This window comes from Numida meleagris, chromosome Z, assembly GCF_002078875.1.
Source record: "Numida meleagris isolate 19003 breed g44 Domestic line chromosome Z, NumMel1.0, whole genome shotgun sequence".
Classification (NCBI taxonomy): domain Eukaryota; kingdom Metazoa; phylum Chordata; class Aves; order Galliformes; family Numididae; genus Numida; species Numida meleagris.
The window spans coordinates 23,973,058-23,994,244 of NC_034438.1; the positions used below are offsets into that span (position 1 = coordinate 23,973,058).

The window sequence follows — 21,187 nt, forward strand, 5'->3', positions numbered from 1 at the left end:
ACGCAAGCTATTTTGACAAGATTATTTAATACAAGCAAAATAAGCCTTTATTTTCCAATTTTAACTAATTGCAAGTGATCAGGTATTGGTACAGGCTGCCCAGAGTTTGTGGCGCCTCTCTCCTTGGAGATACTCAGAAGACATCTGGACACGATAGTTAGGCCAGATGACCTCCAGGGGAGACACCGTCATGTGTCTTCTAACTCTTCAATCCCAAGCTCCTTGAACACACAGAAGTGGTCAGTACATACTATTGGGATGCCAAGGGAACCTGAACACAGCCTGCTGACCTGAAGAGTGATTCTGTTTTTCACCAGAAGTCCAATCTTTATATCCATTAAATTCAAGTCCTTCTCCAGCTGTTGATTGGATCGAATCTTTGTAACTACTTCTTCCCTTAATCTTGTTACTTCTAGTTCTTCTTGAAAATCTAAGTCACTTTGGTCCAAGAGGTAGGCAAATTTGCGCAGGACAGGCAAGGGTGGATTTTCAGCACCAGCTATAGTTGAAATAAATAAGCTTGTTAGGGAGAAATAATAAACATCATAAAACTCAGGAAACTGATCAGTGTGGAGGAAATCTGAACTGCAGAGAAAGAGCGTTACAACATTTAGAGCAAGAATTGAATACTTGTCACACTATGTAAGTACAGCAAAGTAAAATAGTTTCCCACTCTCCTTCAAAAGCAGATGCAAGTAGTTGTAATCCAGTTGTTTTTCACCTACACTAAGAAATCCCTGATGAAAGTTTTTTAAAAACTGATTGATAGTAACATACTTCTTCCCAAATATCCTGTAATTGTTACCACTTACTTAGCGTTCTATAATCCTCCCTGGCTTTGTTTGCTCTGAGAAATGCTTGTATCTTCACAATTTCTTCATTCTGGAAGGGACAAAGATCAAGAAAAAGAATTAACTTAGGACACATTTCTATTCAGAAGCTTACTGCAGAGCCTGCAGTCTCATTACCGAGATTCTCAGAAACATGCATGCTGTCATATTACCCTATTTTGCTACTCCATGTTCAAAATGAAGAAAAAGGACTTACATGATCCTTGAAGTACTGCAGCCTCTTCCTGTAAGCTCTCCTTGCTAGCCACATTTTGACCCACGACTGAATCTGAAAATTAAATTTCAACTTAAGAGACACTGCAGAAATGATTTGTGTATAATTGAGTGCATGCATTTTAAACTTGTTTCTGACAGTCCTCTGCTGTAGGCACTGTTCTCAGAAGTTTGGGGCCTAAGGTGATTGCAGCATTAGGCTCCTCACAATTCAGTGACCAAATTAAAGGGCTTTAATTAAAATAGCAGGCTGAATTCAAGGCTCTAAGACCCATGCCTAGCATTATCTTTGGAAGTAATTTCTATCTGCAAGCCTAAGCTGTCATTTGTAAATGAGTCTCCCTTAGAAAAAGGAGATCAATATCCCATCTGCAATCCGCTCCTGACAGTGTCCTATCAGGCCAAGATAAGCAAACATTTTTCAGACATATTAGACGGCTTCTAATGAAATAACAACACTGCCAGTTCCAATATTCTGTAACTTACCATTATAGAAACAGAAGTGTAAGGAAATCTATTATGAGCCAGTCGTGCTCAGCAAAGCCTGATAGAATTTAAACACTCAGCTTTCAATAAACTTTCTGTTTCCCAAAGCTGTCAATGACTTTCAACACCATGCCAATTTCTGGAGCACAAGTTCATTCATTTTCTGCTGCTAGCCTCAGGTTTCCAGGCACTAGAGGACCAACTAAAGGGATGAAGCATACTCAAGTCAGAAGCTCAGTGGAATCTTACCTTGACAACAGCAGCAACATTGCTTTGAAGCACCTTTAGTCTGTCAACATAGCTTTTCCTTTGTTTGAATCCTTTCCAGAAAGCCTATAAGTAGGAGACCATTATTATTAATAAGAGACAAATACTTATTCTACTCTGTGTACATACATACCAAAATCACTAACAAAAAAGCACCACATCCAGAAAAACTGTCATTATAGTAACAAGATAATTACCCTAGGAATTGTGTTTTTATGGTGCCCTGACACATTGTTCTTGTCCTGGCCTCTTCTCAAGTCTCCGGTCTCCCTAAGTCACTCAGGATCATCACCTTGTAACACATGAAAACCTCCCAGTTCTCTCATTTGGCTTACTTTGGTGGTTCAACCATAGCCTTCTGTCTATATCCAACCCTTGATTTCATTCTTGTCTTCTACTTGTTGGTATTTCATAAGCCATTTCTCTTTTAATGCCATAGAAAACAATTAGAGAATAACTTCATTTACCTAAACTTCTCCGTATTTTTTTCATAGACCCTAAATTCCTCAAGCAGCAGTGCATTCCTTTACTGAGCCCAGACACCATGCAGAAAAGTTAAATCAATCCAGAGAACAGCTACTACTATTAAATATCATAATTTGTTAAGTTACTATAGATACCAGAACAATCTGTTGTATATTTCTTTGTAACGCTGGGAGATGTGTCTGGCTGATTGTTTTTCAGGAGTTGAATAAATTGTTTCTAACAAGAGGTGGCTGTTTTACAATTTATGTAGCCAGCATGCATGCATTTGTCCGTGTTTACACTCTTGACACACAGAAACGTTTCCTTTACGCTTCTTTTGGCATTCAGCAGACTGAAGAAGTCCAAGTAACACTGCCAGAGCCTGAGAATACCAGGTTAGCTGCCACTCCCTACCCAGCTATGACTTCATGGAGCACAGGCAAACCACTTCCAAGTCTGGATAGTGTAGAAAGGAATGCATTTCTCAAGTCATTCTTTGCCAAGGAATTTTGCTTCAATGCTCAGTGAACCTTCTGATTTTGTCCCATGCATAGCTAGGTATACCATGCAAGTCTTGGACACCCCTCAGAATAGAACCAGAGGTATATATTTAAAGTTTTTCTATTGAAGTAGTTCAGACTGCAGGTGGATCTGATCTACTCTTTGAAAACTGAACATTTGCTACTTAAAAGCATGAATACTACAACTAGGACAGGAACACATTAGCAGAAGCAGAAGATTGTACCTCTGCTAATGAAAGCAGACAGAGTTGAGAATTTTGTCAGCGGTGATCAGCCACTTAACCTGTCCCATGCACAAAGTGACCCAAGCCAGATCACTTTCCTGTTTTAGTACAATACCTGTATTTTGATGGCAGATGGTTCCTGGTTTTGTAGGTATGCTTTTCTGTCCTGAAAATTCCTTCTGACTAAGAATCCCCTTGCTTGGGCTTGCAGCTGAACAATCAGACTTTCATTAGCAAGCCACAGCTGCTCCCGATTGTAGTCTGCTGTAACTTGCCCAACAATGTTCTGTTAAGAGATCACAGGAAAAGGTCATTTAAAAGGAGGTAGGTAAGAAAACCCTGTCAAGCCAAATCCATTCTAGAATCTGGTCTGTATTCGCTCCATCTGTATGTTCATCACATACAATTCCCTCCAATTTACCCCTATATTTTAATCAGTGCAAATTAATAGTTGTAAGGGCTGCTCTGAAAGTAATGCCTCCTATTTTATAATGTTGTCCCATAGTGTCAGAGGCAGGTGTTGTTGGTATGGCAGTAGAGGCTGAACTTTCTCACCAATATCCAATTATATTTTGTTGCCATGTGACAGATGGCAGCAGAGAGGCACTCTGACAAAGTGGTCTGATGTGAAAGTGCAAATGAAGCAAAGGTGTGTCAATGAATTTCTTCAGGCAGAAAAAATGGCACCCATTGATGTTCATCAGCACCTGCTGAATACTGATGGAGACAAAACAGTGGAGCACAGTGAGGCAGTGGTGCATTTCAGCAGTGGCAATAGTGATGTGAAGCCACATTCTGGATAGCCATGCACAGCTGTCACACCATAAAATGATGTGTATCTCAGTCAGCTTATCCATTAAAATCAGTGGCTTATGACCAGGGAACCATGTACAGAAATGAATATTGGCTTCAACATGTTGGAAATGGTAGTGGCAACACTGGAATATCTCATAGTTTGCAAGAGGTGGGTCCCATGAATGCTCACACAGGAACAGAAAAGACACTGTATGCATGTTTGTCAGGACCTATTGAAGGCTGAAGGTGGCAGTTTCCTGGACCGTATAATCATAAGCTGTAGTGTCACTACTATGAGACAGAGCCAAAACAGCAGTTCGTGGAGTGGCAACATGTGAATTCCCCATTGAAGAAAAGGTTCAAGATGCAGCCCTCATCAGGTAAAGCAATGCGCACTGTCTTTTGGGATAGGAAAGGGGTGATCCTTCTGGATTTCCTGGAACTTGAACAAACCATCAACTCTGACCACTACATCATCATGCTGACTAAGCTGAAGGCTCAAACTTGCAGAGTCAGGCCAGAGAAGACAACAACCTTCCTCTTGCAACACAATAACACAAGGCCCCATGCCAGTTTGAAGATGGTAGAGCACACTGCTAAACTGGGCTGGACTGTGCTACCACACCCACCATATGGTCCAGATTTGGCATCTTCTTTCTTTCATTGGCCCAAACAGATGGAAGATGGACATCATGGGCAACATTTTCCTAGCAACAATGCTGTCATAGCAGCTGTGAAACAGTGGGTCACTGCTGCTGTTGCAGATTTTTATTTTAAAAAAAAAAAACAAGCATGTAATGCAGGCTCTTGTTCATTGCTGGCAAAAACACTTAGGTAATGGTGGTGACTGTGTTGAAATAAGTTCTTTTGTAGTTGAGAATTTGCACTATCAAATAGCATTATTGTGCTCTTTGTATCTGTTGTAGTTTCCATAGAAATCAATGGGAGGAATTACTTTCAGAGCAACCTATGTACTTTGCTACTATTTCACGAGAAGTAACTACTTCTTTCAAGCCTCATATGCTATATTTTGGGGAATAGAAGGGTTTTTTTGATATACCTTAGGATTCAGAGTTCTGCCTTCCTAATACTTATAAGATTTTTGTAGAAGTCAGTCATCTAGAGCTGCTTACTGTACCGGGGAGCTTGCATACAAAAAAACTCTTGAATATTACTGCAGTCAGAATTTCTGAAGGACCTACATTGCGACTTCAGCTGTTTGTATAGCAGAGTAAACCTCCAACCTACATGAGTTGCATTGGAATAAGAAAACTGCACAGAAGCTTGTATTATTTACTTAAGTTGTATTTCATGCAAATGTAAAGCCTCCATATCAAGGTCTAAGTTTTACACATCTTATTGTATTTGGAGATACAGGAAAGATGTCTGATGATTAAACATAAAACAGTGTTTACGCTTGCACCCAAGCACATCATTAGTTTCTTTGTCATGGGACAATATGAAGACAAAAAATACAAACATGTAAAAAGTAATCAGACTTTCATGCATTGGTGTCTACTGGTGGATATTAAAAACAACGCTGTAGCCTCCCATTAAGAAGCCTCTAAAGCACTGCTATAAGAGAACCACAGGAGACTGTGCAATTACAGTCATCTTTGACAGAAGATGCCGCTATAGAAGCAGATACTGAACTAAAATGCTCTTCAGTCTCACCCAGCATGGCCTCTTCCCTTGATATCACCACATCTTGTTGCCTGTCCCTCAAGAATGCTTCATTAGTTTGCAATCAAAGTAAATATTTCAGCCACCTACCTGGATTTCTTCAGCAGTTAACCAGGAGGTTTTTGGTACAACTCCTTCAGGGACAACACAGGTACCTTCCTCAGTTTCCACGTTGTAGTAGTAACTATACATATTTTTCATTCTGAGTTCAATCCATTGACTTTCATTAGAATCTGAAAGCAATACATGCTGTTATTAGATATGTTCCATTATACTGGTAAGTTACAGCTTTCTCTACCTACTCCTCACCTCTGCATTTAGCTACAGAGCCATTTTACCTGCAAAGTCACTACGTATCTTGACTCAGTTTGTAATAAGGATGTTTCAAAATATCTTGTTACATGGAACAGCGTCATTCTAGAACAAAACATTTGTGAGGTTTGTACAAATCCACCGTTGGCTTCATCAACTCAGCACATTATGTTTTTCAGCTTAATACCGAAGCCATGTCTCCCATCACCTCTCAGAAAAAACGCAGATTGCTTTTAAGAAAATATTTTCGCCATCTTCTGGCCAGATGCTGGACCTTATTGACAGTGAGCTCCCACCAGAGATTTCCTGTGTCCATTTCATTGCCTTTGATAAACAAGGCTGCATCCTGAGAAGCAGGAAAAACCTCATTTCCTCATGGACAAAAGGCCCTAAAGTAAAGCTGATAAGGTCAATTGTGAAAAACGCCATCTGCAAACTCATGTTGCAGATGCCTGTGTCTCTGTTAAACCACACGGGCCATAAATGGGCCACGGACACTCTGGCAGAGCCTGACCTTTTCCAGCAGCCCTTATGGCTGCAGTGCGCAGTCTAACACTTTCCTTTGTCTGCTGACAAAATCAGGGAGTAATGTGATTTTCTGATGGGATGGACTACTGACAGTCACAGAGAATATTCTCTGAATTCCCCCAAAGGTTAATTTGATCTTAGCTAGACTCTGGCAGTAACTAGACTTATTTCCCCAGCATACATTGTGCTCTGTATGATGCATGTAACAGTTCACCATCACGTTAAAAGCACTTAGGCAAGTATAACGTTTCTCAATGCATTTAAAAAATTAGCAACTACCCCCCTTAATTTACAGTGATTTTAGGTCACTCTATTATGCCAGTTTCCCAGTTGCCTCAGTGACAGGGAAATATCAAACTGTCCTGTACAGGACGGTTTTTACCATCTTTAGTTTTCAGCTTCTTGGCTTCTGAGAGGTTCTTGAAATAAGTTTCAGCACATTCTGAAACTACTCGTAAACCAAACTTGGACTGCAGTGTCATCAGGACTGGCTGTGAATCACCCTTCTCCAAGCTCTTGTTGATCACTGATATCCCGACAGCCACTAGGGAAAAATAAAGACAGAAATTTTTTTATACTTTATATACCACAATTCTATCCTCTGGCAACTCTGATAATGGATTTCTACGCTGGTGAACACATCCAGCATGCCACATACAGCAGTCCAGTGTTTCACCCGTTTACTGCCTCCATCGTGCTCATAAGGATGAGTATTTCAGAGAACAGCTTTCCAAAGGCAGGAATGCCGCCCTAGTGTGACTGAGAGCAGTGAGGGCAGAGCTGCTCCCCATCGAGTAGGACAGCAGTTGACACAAAGACAAGGTCTGAGAGGGGCTCCTCACCCAGCCTGCCTCGCAAGTGGGCCCACCAAGTACCAGATCACTCAGAAACCTGAGAGATGCAGGGGATCATTGTGTTACAAGTTGTAAACCCTAGCATTCAATTTCACCAGGCAAAATTGGAATAATTTCCAATGGCCTTGAGCAAAGTTTTGCAATACTGTAGCAGCATCCTAGTCAGGATCCTTAAGCAACTATTCCTCATCCCCTCAGACTGGAAGCCTGTCCCACGCTGGTGCAGCAAGCTCATGTTGTTGAGTTTCTCAGTGATGCAGCTCTTGCTCTCAGGGCACATAAAAACCACACGGACAGACATGTTCAAACTTTCAGGTACACCAAGTTACTCAGGGTTTCCCAAGCATCCTTTTCTTTGTGCAAGACCTACCATCACCAAAGGAGGTGAAACCTCCACTCCTGACAACGCATAGCAGCACTCAATAGTTCGAAAGGCGCTACACAATAGAGGTGTATGTGGCACTACTTAGAAACTGCTTCTATGATCTTAAATGGTTTTCCTTTACATCTAGGCTCAAGGTGCATTCACAGAGGAACAAGTAATAATATACAGCTGGAATGCCCTATATTATATACTAATTACATTGATGCAGCACACTCTGCCCTTCACACTGCAGCACCAAACACTTTATTTTCTGTGTTCCTGCACCAAGACAAAAAAGGTTCACCCTCCAAAAAAGGTCTCCCTCTCTGTGCTTGACCTATGCACGTTTTTCCACTTAGAGCTAACAAAAGGTGCTCAGTGTCAGAAGTAAGACTTGGCTTACATGCAGGAGGCACTGTGTGGGACTGAGCTAGCAGGACAGCATTTCAGCAAAAGACAGTTTTCCTTGGTGGTTGGTTTGACTGAAGTGGAATGATTATACTCAGCTTTGTCTGGACAGAAGCAGATCCGCTTCCACAGAAGATGGCAGCCAGCTGAGAAACAAAGTGAACATACAACATCACGCCACTGCCATCTGGACCTCCACTAGATTGCATCCTGCTATGTTTTTGTGCTTCAAAAGAATAGCCAAGCATGTGCTCCCCAGAAGGCTGTAGTAAGTCATGCCCAGCCGTGGTATGATGATGCCCACGCATACAGCTTCAGCGGTGAGGAAGTAGGGAAGCAGCACGTTACCAGCAACATTACATGCTGCTGGATGAGGTTGCTCAGCCCTAGTTGTATATTTTCCCATCACCCTTCTCAGCCCTGGCCACCAGTGACTGAATATTTTTGTTTTTGGTATGGAGGTGCTGGAAAACACTGTTATAAAGACAAAAGTAAACATAAGCTAGATAACTGTTATTTCTGTAGATCCCTTGTTGCCTAGATTTTTCTAATCTTTTAACTAACCATGCCTTTATTTTAGCAGGAAAACATAAGAAAAGAACTGTGGGGAGCAAATATCAGTTCGATGGAAATGAATCATTTGCACTGATGTACTAACAGTTAACTCTGCTGCTGCTGCTCTAATCAAGGCCCACGTAGTCCTGTAACATTATGAGTTACGTGAGCCTTAGCCATCCTAATCAGGTAGCACAGCAACCTGCTCCTCCAGCAGGTAGCACAGTGAAGGGCTCTTCTGCACCCATCCTCCCTCCCAGCAGCAAAAATACACAAAGATGCAGCTGTGTGCTGTGATAAGCCTGAGCTGCCAATGGGGCCAAAGATCAGCTCTTTTCTATAACACAGCTTTTCCAAGACAGGTGCTACTTCAACAGACAGCCCCTTCCTGTGCAAAGCCGAAGGTCTGCCCTGATACCTCTTCCTGAAAGCTGTCATACTGCACAGATAATATTTGGCAAATCTCATTTTGACTCCACTTGGACAAGGACTACAAGAGTTGAAATAATTTGAGATACAAAGTAAGATGATGCAAATTGCACAGCAAACACCACAAGGAATTAGGAAGTGTTTACTGAACAGGTCTTCCTAAACACAGATACAGAGTCTTCTACTGGCAGGACGGTTTGTAAAGGCAAAGGTTTGTAAAGTTTGAATACTATAGCATCAAATGCTTATTTAAGGCACTACAATGCCTCGAGGAAGGTTCAAAACTTCTCCAGTGTCATTGTCAGTACCTTCTTTTACGTGATTGCTATTGCCATTACTGCAGAAATCATAAAAAACCTTAGTCCAGAGTGAAACAAAAACAAGACTTACATTGCCTTTATGTTTGTACACAAGTTTTTAGGTGGAGGGGTAGGAGTTGTTTGCCTTTCAAAAACAACTTCTCAGAGGTAGTTAAAAATAAAAGTTCATTTCCAAGTAAAGATTGAGTTGAGCTTTCTAAGTTTAGACTATGTGAACAGAACATGCTAGCTTCCCAAAACAGAATGCATTTGTTACAGCAAGTATCAGGTTCTGTGCCGTGGGGAAATCTCAGTTTTTAGTTCCAAAATCCTAGAGCATTTCTGAAGAATGCGCTATTCTGACACTGCTTTATTGCAGCCTGGAGGGCAGAGCACAGGATGCTAGTACTTCTTTCCAAAAGGGACTTGTTAAAACAGTTCTACTGATTATACTTGATTATGAAAAGTTATGTATTTACTGTGAAAACACTGGCATGGATTACGCAAAGGAAAACTTCACTGCAACAACTAGTAGTGGAGCTGTGGTTATCTAGCAGTAACATGTGGTACTGGTATATGGATAATGCCACGCTGACTTCTGTAATCAATTTATGTGATCTATTTGTAAGGTTCTTACAGCAGTAGACGCAAACAGGCATGTTTTCAAGTCACTCTTTAGCCCACATCTGTTTATAAGTTAATGCATTTCCTTCCCTTCCCTGTGCTCAGATGTTTCCTCAGGCTTTCTCATGCCTCTGGGTGGCTTTGACAGGAACTTTCTTCTGTAGAAGAAGCGGGTATCAGCTCTACTCCCAAATACGTATGTGCATCAGGCTCTGTCCCAGAAAACACAGCCCAGATGCTTTCATTAGATGTGTAACTGATGAAAATACTTCAAGTGTCTTCAGTACATCTGGCTGGTTGAATTAGGACTGCAGATCAAAAATAGTAACATAAAATTGGCTGCTTCTGTTGTAGATAGGAGATTTAATGCTGTAATAGCTGGCCGTGTTTGTTTTGTTCCACCCACAACTTTAAAAGCGCTAATACTGACATTGCCTGTCTTTAAGTAAACAAATGACAGCACTGCATTAATGAAGGCTGAGTGCAGCAGCTGTACTTAACCTCTCAGTGTGCAAAAGCAGGTGGCACAGACTCATCCCATCTCCCACTGGAGCCAATTCAAGCAGGAGGTGACCCAGCCCTGAACTGCCAGCTAGAAACCTCGTCAGGTCTATGTTCGTCCAAAGTAAATACACGCTACAGGTATTTTACCAAAATTAGTTATATTACGCTTAAACTTTTACGGAAGTCACTGAGTTCACCTTGTACACAATGCCCTGACAGAATGCACCTCAGCATTCTTCCCTACACGTTTCCTCCTTTTCAGAGGCCAGAAGAACGTGCACTACTCCAAAAAGCCTGAGTGCTCTTTTTATTTCTTTCACATACTTTCAAAGTTAATGTGTTCCTAATCTTTATTTGTTAGCACTTAATAAAAGGCATTATATTGAATTAAGTTGCTATAGCAAATTCTGAAAGATTTACAACATACATCAAGGTTTCAGTCTTACAGAAGCAAAATAAACTCTTGAACACATCTTCCCATTCTCATTTCCTTCTCTTTTAACAGCTCTGTGAAAGTACACTGACACTGGCAATGGTGGACCTATTAACCTGTATAACCACAGATAAAGCCAACAATAGCCCTACAGACATAAATCACCCTAACTTCAGTATGACAAAGAGTATGCATTTGTTTCTTTCAGCGTATTTTAAAGGTTGCTGCACTTCCCTGAAGCAGAAAAAAAATATCATCAACTTCATTTTTCCAAGACCAAGACCAAGACCAATTCAGATGAAGCTTAATGCTTACAGATTGCAGCTTCTTTTATATTGTTGTTGGCATCACTGATTCCCTTTTGTATTTCATCCAGCCACAGAACCGCTGATTCATCTTGGGTTTCCTGGAAAAGGGATAGAGAAAAGCCTTACAAAAATGAATTATAAAAAGTATTTGAACATAGTGATACAGCTAACACACAAACTTCCCTCGAAAAGCCCTCAAGCACTGAAAGTAACTGGACCAATTAAAACGAACAGTATAACAAGCTCATATTCCATTTGCTGAGTAGATTAAACTGTTTCTCAAACAAAAGTTCTCAAAGATTTCACACATAGAAGACTCCATCCTGCTAGATGAATAGAAATTTTAAGTAGAGCTGGAAACACCTCCATTTCCGTAACACACAGGAGAAGTAATTGAAGCATTAAATAAATGCAAATAGCAGTCTGCCCTGTGATAGTAGCAGCAGCAAATCCTTGTTTGAGAAGAGTGCATGAATAAAGGCTACATAAGAAAATACTGGCAAAAGCTGGCATGAAAAGTCAGCTCAGGTTTAGCAGTGATGACTTAGCTTGGGTGGCAAAAGTTTCAGGAGCTGAGCAGCAGAGCAGGTCTCACTTTCTACAAGCTGACCCTGCACGATGACTCTGTATCCAAACTGAAACAGAAGATTCTTCCTACAAGATAATCCTTTTACTTTTGCTAGTTCCAGCCTATGGCTACAACAGACAGGACCGATGTCTGGAAGAATGCAGGCATTAACAGCTTAAGCAGCCACAGGTACAAGTTTACAACAAAAACTACAGGCACAAGGGACACACGGGCAAGACCCAGTGAAGATCTGGGCTGCACCAGGTTCTGTCCACAGAAGCAGAAAGTATGCCAGATCTGTAAGAGACTGATGATGAAAGAAACAGCAATGTACTGGTTCAATCAAGATACAGAAGTATATACACACACACACACAAATACATTGGAAAATAAAAGCCAGAAAGGGACACAAAGTCCCTTTGCTCCTGGAGGGGCAAAGAACCATCTTCACAATGGATATCACTGTCATAGGGACCAACTCTAGGTCAAAAATTCGATAAATATGTTATCCACAGAAATTGCAAAGAAATTAGGGTAAAAAACGCCACAAAGACACCTCCATTTCTATCATCTGTGTAAACACGTACAAGAATATCTAAATAAAATCAAGCAGTGTCTGGGAACTGCATGACAGTGGAGGCACACTGCAAGTGTAGTAGAAAACTAGAGTTAATCCTTGACAGTGCATTTACTCAGCTCCCAAACCACAACTGAATTTATAGCAAAGAACAACGATACTGAAAAGAATTTCTTATCTGGTGTTCAGTTTCAGGACATTAAATACAAAAACAGATACAAATTTTGTTCTGGAGCCAAGCCCTGTTTATGCTGAGCCTTGCCACTAGCTTGGCAGCTAGACCAGAACTCGCAATAATTTTGTCCACTGGAAGCAAGCCATTGTTTCTTGGCTTAAGTAGGAGTGGTGGGAGGGGAGTATGGAAGTGCATTTAAAAAAAAAAAACCAACAAAAACACCCACACAGGCAGAGGAACAGGAAGGGATCAACAAAACAGCAAATGAGGTAAAATATCGAGAGGCTGCAAAAGGGTGTAAGTGGCCTGAATGGAGCAGGCAGCAGGGCTGGGACGTTGTCACAGCTGGTGGTTGGGTGGATGCAGAGGAGCTGCAGCGGAGCAACGCTGTCTTAAGGCATATGTGTGTCTGTGTGGTTTACTTTCACCTCTGCATTTTCTAAACCAAGGTCACCACACTCTTCGCCACATCTGGCCTCTCTCCAAGAAGCGTACAGAGTTCAGCAGTACAGAATTTCTGGTTTGTGGGTGAGACCTCTGAGCATTTAGTAAGCAGTTTTCCAGAAGATACCTTTTTCCCCAAATACCCGTACACAGAAATTCCAGCTGAACCTCCCCTTCTCCCCACTCCCCTTCCCACCACCATCATCTTCAGGGCTGTGGTAAATTAGGAGTTAAACTGCTGCTGTAAAGCAATTTAATCTCTGTGTTGGGCAGAGGCTGAAACTGAGTCATGTGTGCATATTTGGATACGTCACACCCTCTTGCCATAGTAGACAAAGAACAAACTAGCTCCTTACCATAAACCTCATGCCTACAGGATGCTTCTGGAGGACAGATCAATTGTGCCTTAGTGCCTTACAGAGGGAAGAAAATCCTCCCCAAACACCTCTGAGATGAACTAGAACTGCGCTGCATTTTTTTTGGTATCTGGATTTAGCAAACTACAATGAAGATTCTGGTTTTCACCGGACTGCTCTCTCTAGCATCAACTCTTACAACAGGTCAGTTCTCCTTTCTGTATAAACTTTCTAGTTTAGTTGATAACGTTTGCTTTTTGATAACATTAGTGCTTTACTGGCTTAAATGGGCTGTGCACTCATTGTTGCATTTTGCTACATTCCAGCAAGTTTCACTTTAGCCAAATTTTTATTCCATTTCAGCGATACCTTGGACTGCTTTTCTCTTTCCCCAGTCACTTTCAATAAGGGGTTTTACTTAAGGGATCTTTCTTCCCTTTCTGAAAACACATCTCATGTTTCTGTAGTGAGATGATACTCTTTGACCTGTAGAGTCACATTCTTTCTGCTTTGAAATGTTCAACAGAATTGCAGCCTCAGACTGCATTAGAAGGAAATTCTCAGAAAATTATTGTGACAAAAATCACTGGAAATGATTGAAGAGTAAGCCTAGTTTTTTCTTCACTAAAATGATAGCTGCTTTCAAACTAAGCTCTTTTAAAAACCGCGTTTTGTATAAAACAGATATGCATACTTGCACCTATCTTTTAAATAGCAACTAAAATGATTTTTTTATTAACCATCCAGAAAATTACTAAAAGCGATAGAGATGTATTAATTATGATTTCTAAGTGTTCTACCATAAACCTGCCAGTTTCACAGCACGGAACCTGAATAAAGCTATTTTCCATATTCTATTTCAATCTGGAAGCACCCACAGGTTTTCATCCAAATTTCAATTTGCTTCCAAATTCCAGTTTCAAGATCCACGCACTACGACTTGCGTGAAGTCTTTTGGCATTAAACACAGCCAAGACTTTTTTTTTTAATGAGAAAATTCTTTATGCAGCTGTTTATTCTGCAACAGTTATTTTGCAAAATACTTTGAGACCATGTGCGCAACACATTCATCCTTCAGCAAGAAAAGCTGATGCCTTTCCAAAGCTCTCCACTAAGCGCTGAGGAGCAGGCATCAGTAAGAATAACCAGCATCACTGGCTTTGCTCACAAGTCAGTGTTATCTACTGATTCAGAAAATATTCCTGCCGCATGAAAAAATTTATTCATCTTCCAATGAGTTTGATCTAACATTAGTCTAAGTGTTTGCATTCAGTTTCCAGGACCATCTTTCCTCAGGTATGAAAAGCTGAAAGGTCTTAGTTTGCTTTAGTCAGAATCTGCAGGACACAGAACCATAACCTTAATTTGATATGTAGACCAAAATTATTTTTAGAATTATTTTTGAATTTGAAATTTCCAGCCTGTGCTAGGCAAGGCAGTGCTTTTTCTATCTTCTTCAGTCATGTATTTAATTCACTAAGTGACAAGGATAGCACTGCTGTTTGCTCTGGAAATTCTTATCAAATCTAGACCAAAGCTGCTTCTTATACGACAAATTACCAAGACTGCTACCACCTTGCAAAAAACCCTACAAGGTAAGCTTTAAACTAGCGTCTGACAATTTTGATGAAGATGACTGAAAGCACGTAATAAGCAGGAAAAGCCAATTTAACATTAAATTAACACTAAAGCAATGGGGAGCACCACCAAACCTTCTAAACACAGGCTGCTTTTCACATTGAAAGGCTTACCTTTCTCTTTACTTGAAGGTGAATTATATTCCTAATCCAGTAGTTCAACTATTTTAACAGTTCTAACTTTTTTTTTTTAACTTTAGAGTCTTCGCTGAATGGTTCTGCAGTTAAAACCGTGTCGCTTATCAAGACTTTCCGTGGAATTTCACCAAGAGACTATGATTACATCCCACCTCATGTTATAGAAGGAGAGACAAAGACGATCCATATCGAGGAAAACAAAAGTTCTTCAAAGATGTATAATGACTCCACTTTAATAGAAGTGAACAACACCACTCTGGAATACCTGACTAGTTCTCTAAGCACCAAGCTAATACCCACTGTCTACGTTGGCGCTGTTTTATTGGGTGTACCATCTAATGCCATCATTTTGTGGATGCTGCTCTTCAGGATCCGGTCTGTGTGCACTGCCATCCTCTACACAAACTTGGCTGTTTCAGACCTGCTTTTCTGCATCATGCTGCCATTCAAAATAGCATACCACATCAACAGGAACAACTGGATTTTTGGAGAAATGATGTGTCGAACTACAACGTTGGTATTTTATGGCAACATGTACTGCTCCATTCTGCTGCTCACATGCATCAGTGTCAGTCGCTATGTGGCCATTGTTCACCCATTCACCTACAAGAGCCTGCCAAAACGCACCTACGCCATCGCTGTCTGCGCCACTGTGTGGACCATCGTCTTCTTGTACATGCTCCCACTCTGCATAATGCAGCAAAGCTATTATGTGAAACAGCTGGGCATTTATACCTGCCATGACGTGCACAGTGCCTGTGAAACTGTATCTTCCTTCCAGTTCTACTACTATGTTTCTTTAGCTATCTTTGGATTCTTAATGCCTCTTGCAATCATCATTTTCTGCTATATTTCAATTATACGAACACTCAAGACTCATGAGTGGTTCTGGTATGTTAAAGTCAGTCTTTTGATCCTTACCATCTTTGCTATTTGCTTTGTACCAAGCAATATTATTCTTATTATCCACCATATCAACTATTACTACTACAACACAGATAATTTGTATTCTTTTTATCTAATAGCTTTATGTCTTAGCAGCTTAAACAGCTGTCTTGACCCTTTCCTTTATTTTCTAATGTCCAAAATACGAAGTCAATCCAATATATACCTAACAATGGTTAAAATATCCAGAGAAACATGAATTTCATTCTATATTTATATTATCGGAATTATGATTTTGTATAGTACTAACCCAGGTAGCAATAAACCTCAGATTTGACAATTAAACCTGAAAAAATTCTAAGGTTGTTAAACCGTGATCTCAGTGAAATTTACTTCTTCCAAACACCACACAAGAGGTGTCCTTGAATATACTTCTCCAACTCTATAATTTTATTGTGTGTGCTATACAATGTCTAGTGAATCTACCTAGATTCAAGGAAGTAGCTGAGAACTCCCATTTCCTTCTGAGAAGATCAGATTCATGGCCACAGAGAAGACACTATCAGTCTTCTCAGAATATCAGTCACCGCAGATTCTGAACAAAAGAGGAATCCCTATCTGAACAGCATTTCTAAGGCCCATTCTTGACTTGGAAACACTGTATGTGACCTTTGTGCCCACAATCACTGCAGGATTGGTGTGAATATGAGGTTTTGATATGGTGGGAACAGGTACAAGCAAAAGCACAAGGTGTTCATGGGATATAGAGCACTGGAGAAGCATTATGGCACACAGCCAAGAGCAAATTCTGCCCTGGATATTAGAAATAAAGAGCTGGAGTCCCATTAGGTTGGAAGAGCAGCAAAGTCTACAGCCTTAAATGCAGAACTTGACATGCTTCCACGGAAGCATCTCCTCTGAGGCTGCTTAACCAGCTTTGCTCTGGAGACTTGTTCTTCCACTGTGTCAGCACCTGCACTCCTACAACCCATGAGGACTGCTGGGAGCTAACCCTTATCAGCGTGAATCCAGGCATGCTTTATTCTTGCTTGGTAAGCAAAACAGGGAAGCTGCTTTATAGTAGTCTCTATTTTTCCACATCCTCACAGGAAACAATTAGTGTTACAAAAACTGAAGCAAGCAGTGATTAATTGTCCATGTTAGTAAAGAAAATGGTTATCTTCACATTTACAGAAGCTCAAGACCTACAGATGCAGAGTATAAGATCCTACAAAATAAGCTCAGTGGTTGTTGTACGTTTGTAACTAACTGTGTAAGACAGATGAGAAAAAGTATTTGATAATAGTATTGAGAGAAACTTTAGAATAAAGTCATTTGCAGTGGAAAATGGGAAGTGCCTCCATGAAATTTTCAGTCTGGTAAGGCTCTACCTGTTCAATGTCTCCTGACTTCTAATTTTATCTATTTTAAATCATGTCATTCCTTCAACATGCATAATTTGATGATAACCTTTAAATAATCCGGATGTTAGCCACTTATTGCAAACACCAAAAATGCCAGCTTAACTGTAAAGCCCATGTGTCTACCACACAAAATTACATTACACAGGAAGCATATTGCAGTATGGCATATCCGTTTAACATTTCAGGTATCCAGAAGACACTTCCTAAACATGGGGTTTCTCTTCAATGAAACTTGAACAACATTTGATTTGAAATGGCTGTAAGAACTGTTAGAAGCCATTGTATAAAGTTACAGGAATAAATGGATTCCATATTTGCATTTTCAAGCGATGAGCAAGTAGATGTCAGCTAGCCGCTATAGGAGCTTGATTCTACATAGCCAAGGCCACTTCAGCCAGGGGGACGTGACACTGGCATGGTCAGAATAAGCCAGTAGTTTCAATCCATATGTTTTCCAGACACAGGAATACAGGAAATTCACAGTCAAACCTATCTAACTGTTGTAAATCAAGTACTTCCTTATGCCACAACTCAATTTTAAAACATGTTAAATACAGCTGAAAACTGAACTGCATTATAAACAGGGATCGAAAAGTAAATCGTTGATAAACTAGAGTTTACTGCACATTCTTTCCAATTCTGTTTTGATTATTTTAGGGGAAGTTCAATCTAAATCATACCTTAAGGAAGGTGATATCCATATTCTTAGTCAGCAGTTAGAGTAGTAACTCAAATGCATCTGACTACTTGTTTTGGAAACTTGTACAGTACAGTGTCTTGCTCTCTCCCTAAACAGGGTTGTTGGTTTTTTTTTAATATATCATTAAGTATAAAAACAGAGAAGATGTTTGAAGCATTTGTCAAAGGACTACAAACAAAACAGCCAGCACAGAGCAAGGGAGGAGACTCTTCATGATCCAGTAATCAGTGAAACCTGATGTTATGTGAGAACCCAAGCAAGGCTGCGATTTGCAACACTTAGTTCAAAAGCTCTGGCAGTGGATGACGGAAACACATATTTTCATAGCAGGTACTGCAGGTGAGGTGGCAAAATAGCTGGGAGGCATTTCTACAAGCCAATGTGCAGGGACTTTTTCCAGCTGATGTTAGGAATGTATCACGTGAATTTTAGGCATTTTCTTGAAACACTGGGAATATTAAGTGCTGGGCTATGAGCTTTAGCTAATCATCCATTCAGTCAAATCCTGCAAGTTGTTAGGCTGATCTGTGTTTATACTTCCCTGAGCTGTGATGTTAACCAGGGCACTGCTTTTGAGGAAGCTGATTCCAGTATCCTGCTGAGATAGGTTGAAGCTGAAGGCACGTACAAGATGGCAAGCATGTTGTTACATGACAAGGGCAAAATAGAAACACCTCTACTGCAGACCCTCAGATTTTAGCAACTGAGGCTCCTCAGCAAAATAGCTCCCAGAGGAAGTACTCTCCTCAGCATGACTGAGTACTTTCTAGCAGAAATTTCAGTTCCCATCTGTATTATAACAACCTGCCTAGTTACCTCTAGTAACTAGATCCTTACACAAATACATAAGATACAGAATGCATCTTACTGTTAATTAATTGATAATTAATCTCATGTGTCAGTCAGAATAAATTGTAGTGAAAAATTACTCAGTGCCTGTTTCTTGTACCTGGCTTATTTATGATTCCATTCATACAACTAATCCAAACATTGCAGGAACAAGACAAGAAAGTGTGTAAATAAAAATAATTGGCATTTCAGTTCTGACAAGAGGCAACAGCTCTAACCTTGCGCTTCTGTGTTTTGGCATGGTGCAGAACATCCTGGTAATGCTTTGCATTTTCTGGTCTCACATCTTGCAGCTTGGCTGTGGGCATCAGTAGAGCTTCTAGAGTTTTTTCAGCATCTCCTTGGTCAATTGCTTCATTAATGTGGTCAATTGCAATAATTCCTATGAAACAGAAATTTTATTACAAGCATAGTTGTCAAAGAAAGACGCAGCTTATCACATAACAGGTACAAACAAAGCAGTAACTTGTAGAAAAGAAAAATCAAGTAACAAGAAGCAGAGGCAGCAACAGCAACTGATTTAAAATTATTTTCCTCAGACATTCCTGTGAAGATACTAACTTCTACAGATTTCCTTTCTGCCACGCTTATTCACTCCACTGAACCAACCTCTCCATAGTAAACAGTAAACAATCCTTACAAAAAAAAGGAAAACTGACTTTTCTAGCAGAGCATGAAGAGCTCTGTGCAGCTTAAAGGACACCATATCTATGTGTACACCAGCATATTGGCCAGCTGTGCTGAAAGACTCAAGACTTGTCGAGTGGTTGGGAATTAGACTTCTTGAAACCCTAATTTCAGAGGTTACGTACATACTGACCTACAAGTTACAACATTATGTTGAACCTTAACCTCATTTCTTTAAAATTCACCTTCCCCAATCAAACTGACAATGCTGATCTTATGAGATCAGCTTGATTTTGTTCAGACCTGTGGGCACTGAGGACTATAGCCACATCACATGATGTATTTAATAAAACCTATGACTCATTTTCTTCAGTTGTCAACACCGTTCTCAACATTTAAAGTCGCAGTGTATTCTCTCTCCAAAACAGCATGGAGATGCACCATGCACCGCTTGGGGCGATTCTTCCCTAAAGTCACGCTATTCTACAAGGGCCTTAGCCAAGGGCTCTTCACAACCTGTGAGAGATGACACCCTCCAGTGACAGATGATTATCTCTCACCATGTTTCTGCCATGCCATCCACAGCTATTGGGTCCTGGATCCATGCCCTCATGAGGGCTGAAGCAGGAATGGGCAGGCACGCAGGCTTGATTACAGAAAGAAATGCCAGTCTTCTTCCTGCCCTCTCTGCCCTATTAACGATTTCTGGGCACAAGCCTGTGCCACTGAAACTAAGAGCAGAGCTGTCTCACCAGTAAAGACTGACTGCTAATGTAGAATCACCTTTCTCCAAGTCTTTTTCACCTACTTGTGACTCTAGTGACACAGAGAGTCACAAAAAGCAATTTTGTCCGCTGAAAAAACTGCTTATGTCCCACTCTTCTTGGCAGGCATCAAAGGAGCCAAGAGGCCTGCAGTCCCCTGTTCAGAAGCAACAACACAGCCAGTTTCCATATTTCTGCAATGTAAGATTCTTCTCTTACCTACCAGTGCTGAACAAAGCAGAGTGCACTGTGCTTTGGCATTAAGGAGAGGGCAGTTAATAGCCTCAAATTTTATGAAAAAGAATTATGCTTCTATATCCAGCAGAGACTTCAGCCTATTAGCACTTTTGAAGCCCAAATGACCAAGTATCACATTTAATTTCACATCAATGTTTTAGGGCCATACAGTCATACTTAAATGAAAAAAAATATTCTCCATTGGAGAACACTCCATTAGTGTGTACCCAATAAACTTTTCTTTCAGATAGGAAATTAAATTATGTGAAAGGAGAGCAGGACAGACTGTAGTACTTCTGCAGTTCCTACAAACTCTGGTGAAAAACAAGGGCTTGGAAATCACTTAACCAAACATGGTTTTACACAGGGTGCTGCCTATTTTCTGACCCTAACCTCCAGTACACTCTCAGCTCACAAATCCCTGAAGTGACACCATCCAGTTCAAATACTGAACTATACTGACAAGTGTCCTGAACCACAGCATTTGTAATGCTGCAGATGGTAGGCATCCCAGGATGCACTTGAGACAGGCATAACATAACCAGGAATACTTAAAGTGGATTTAAAGATCAACAGGCATTCAAAATTATTTTAAAGTTTTCTCTATTGATTGGAGTCTGTACAAGGCCATTTAGCACAGAAATGTGTGTCCCAAGGACCAGACCACCATCTCTGCCACCGAT

General features: G+C 40.6%; 2 protein-coding genes across 11 annotated transcripts in view; one reads left to right on the plus strand and one right to left on the minus strand.

Moving 5' to 3' along the window:
- The window catches only part of IQGAP2 (IQ motif containing GTPase activating protein 2), a 119,847-nt gene that overhangs the window by 17,095 nt on the left and 81,565 nt on the right, over nucleotides 1-21,187 (minus strand). For all 10 annotated transcript variants that reach the window (XM_021379576.1, XM_021379575.1, XM_021379583.1 and 7 more), the window contains 9 exons: nucleotides 19,095-19,258; nucleotides 11,131-11,221; nucleotides 6,728-6,889; nucleotides 5,596-5,738; nucleotides 3,143-3,313; nucleotides 1,800-1,883; nucleotides 1,048-1,119; nucleotides 813-882; nucleotides 291-499 (listed from right to left, as the gene is read on the minus strand). In XM_021379576.1, coding sequence (XP_021235251.1) covers nucleotides 291-499; nucleotides 813-882; nucleotides 1,048-1,119; nucleotides 1,800-1,883; nucleotides 3,143-3,313; nucleotides 5,596-5,738; nucleotides 6,728-6,889; nucleotides 11,131-11,221; nucleotides 19,095-19,258 — 1,166 coding nt within the window. The remainder of the gene's footprint in view (nucleotides 1-290; nucleotides 500-812; nucleotides 883-1,047; nucleotides 1,120-1,799; nucleotides 1,884-3,142; nucleotides 3,314-5,595; nucleotides 5,739-6,727; nucleotides 6,890-11,130; nucleotides 11,222-19,094; nucleotides 19,259-21,187) is intronic.
- F2RL2 (coagulation factor II thrombin receptor like 2) lies at nucleotides 12,726-18,955 on the plus strand. Its single transcript, XM_021379585.1, has 2 exons — nucleotides 12,726-13,447; nucleotides 15,081-18,955. The coding sequence occupies exons 1-2, from the start codon at nucleotides 13,393-13,395 to the stop codon at nucleotides 16,160-16,162; spliced, it is 1,137 nt and encodes a 378-aa protein (XP_021235260.1). The 5' UTR covers nucleotides 12,726-13,392; the 3' UTR covers nucleotides 16,163-18,955.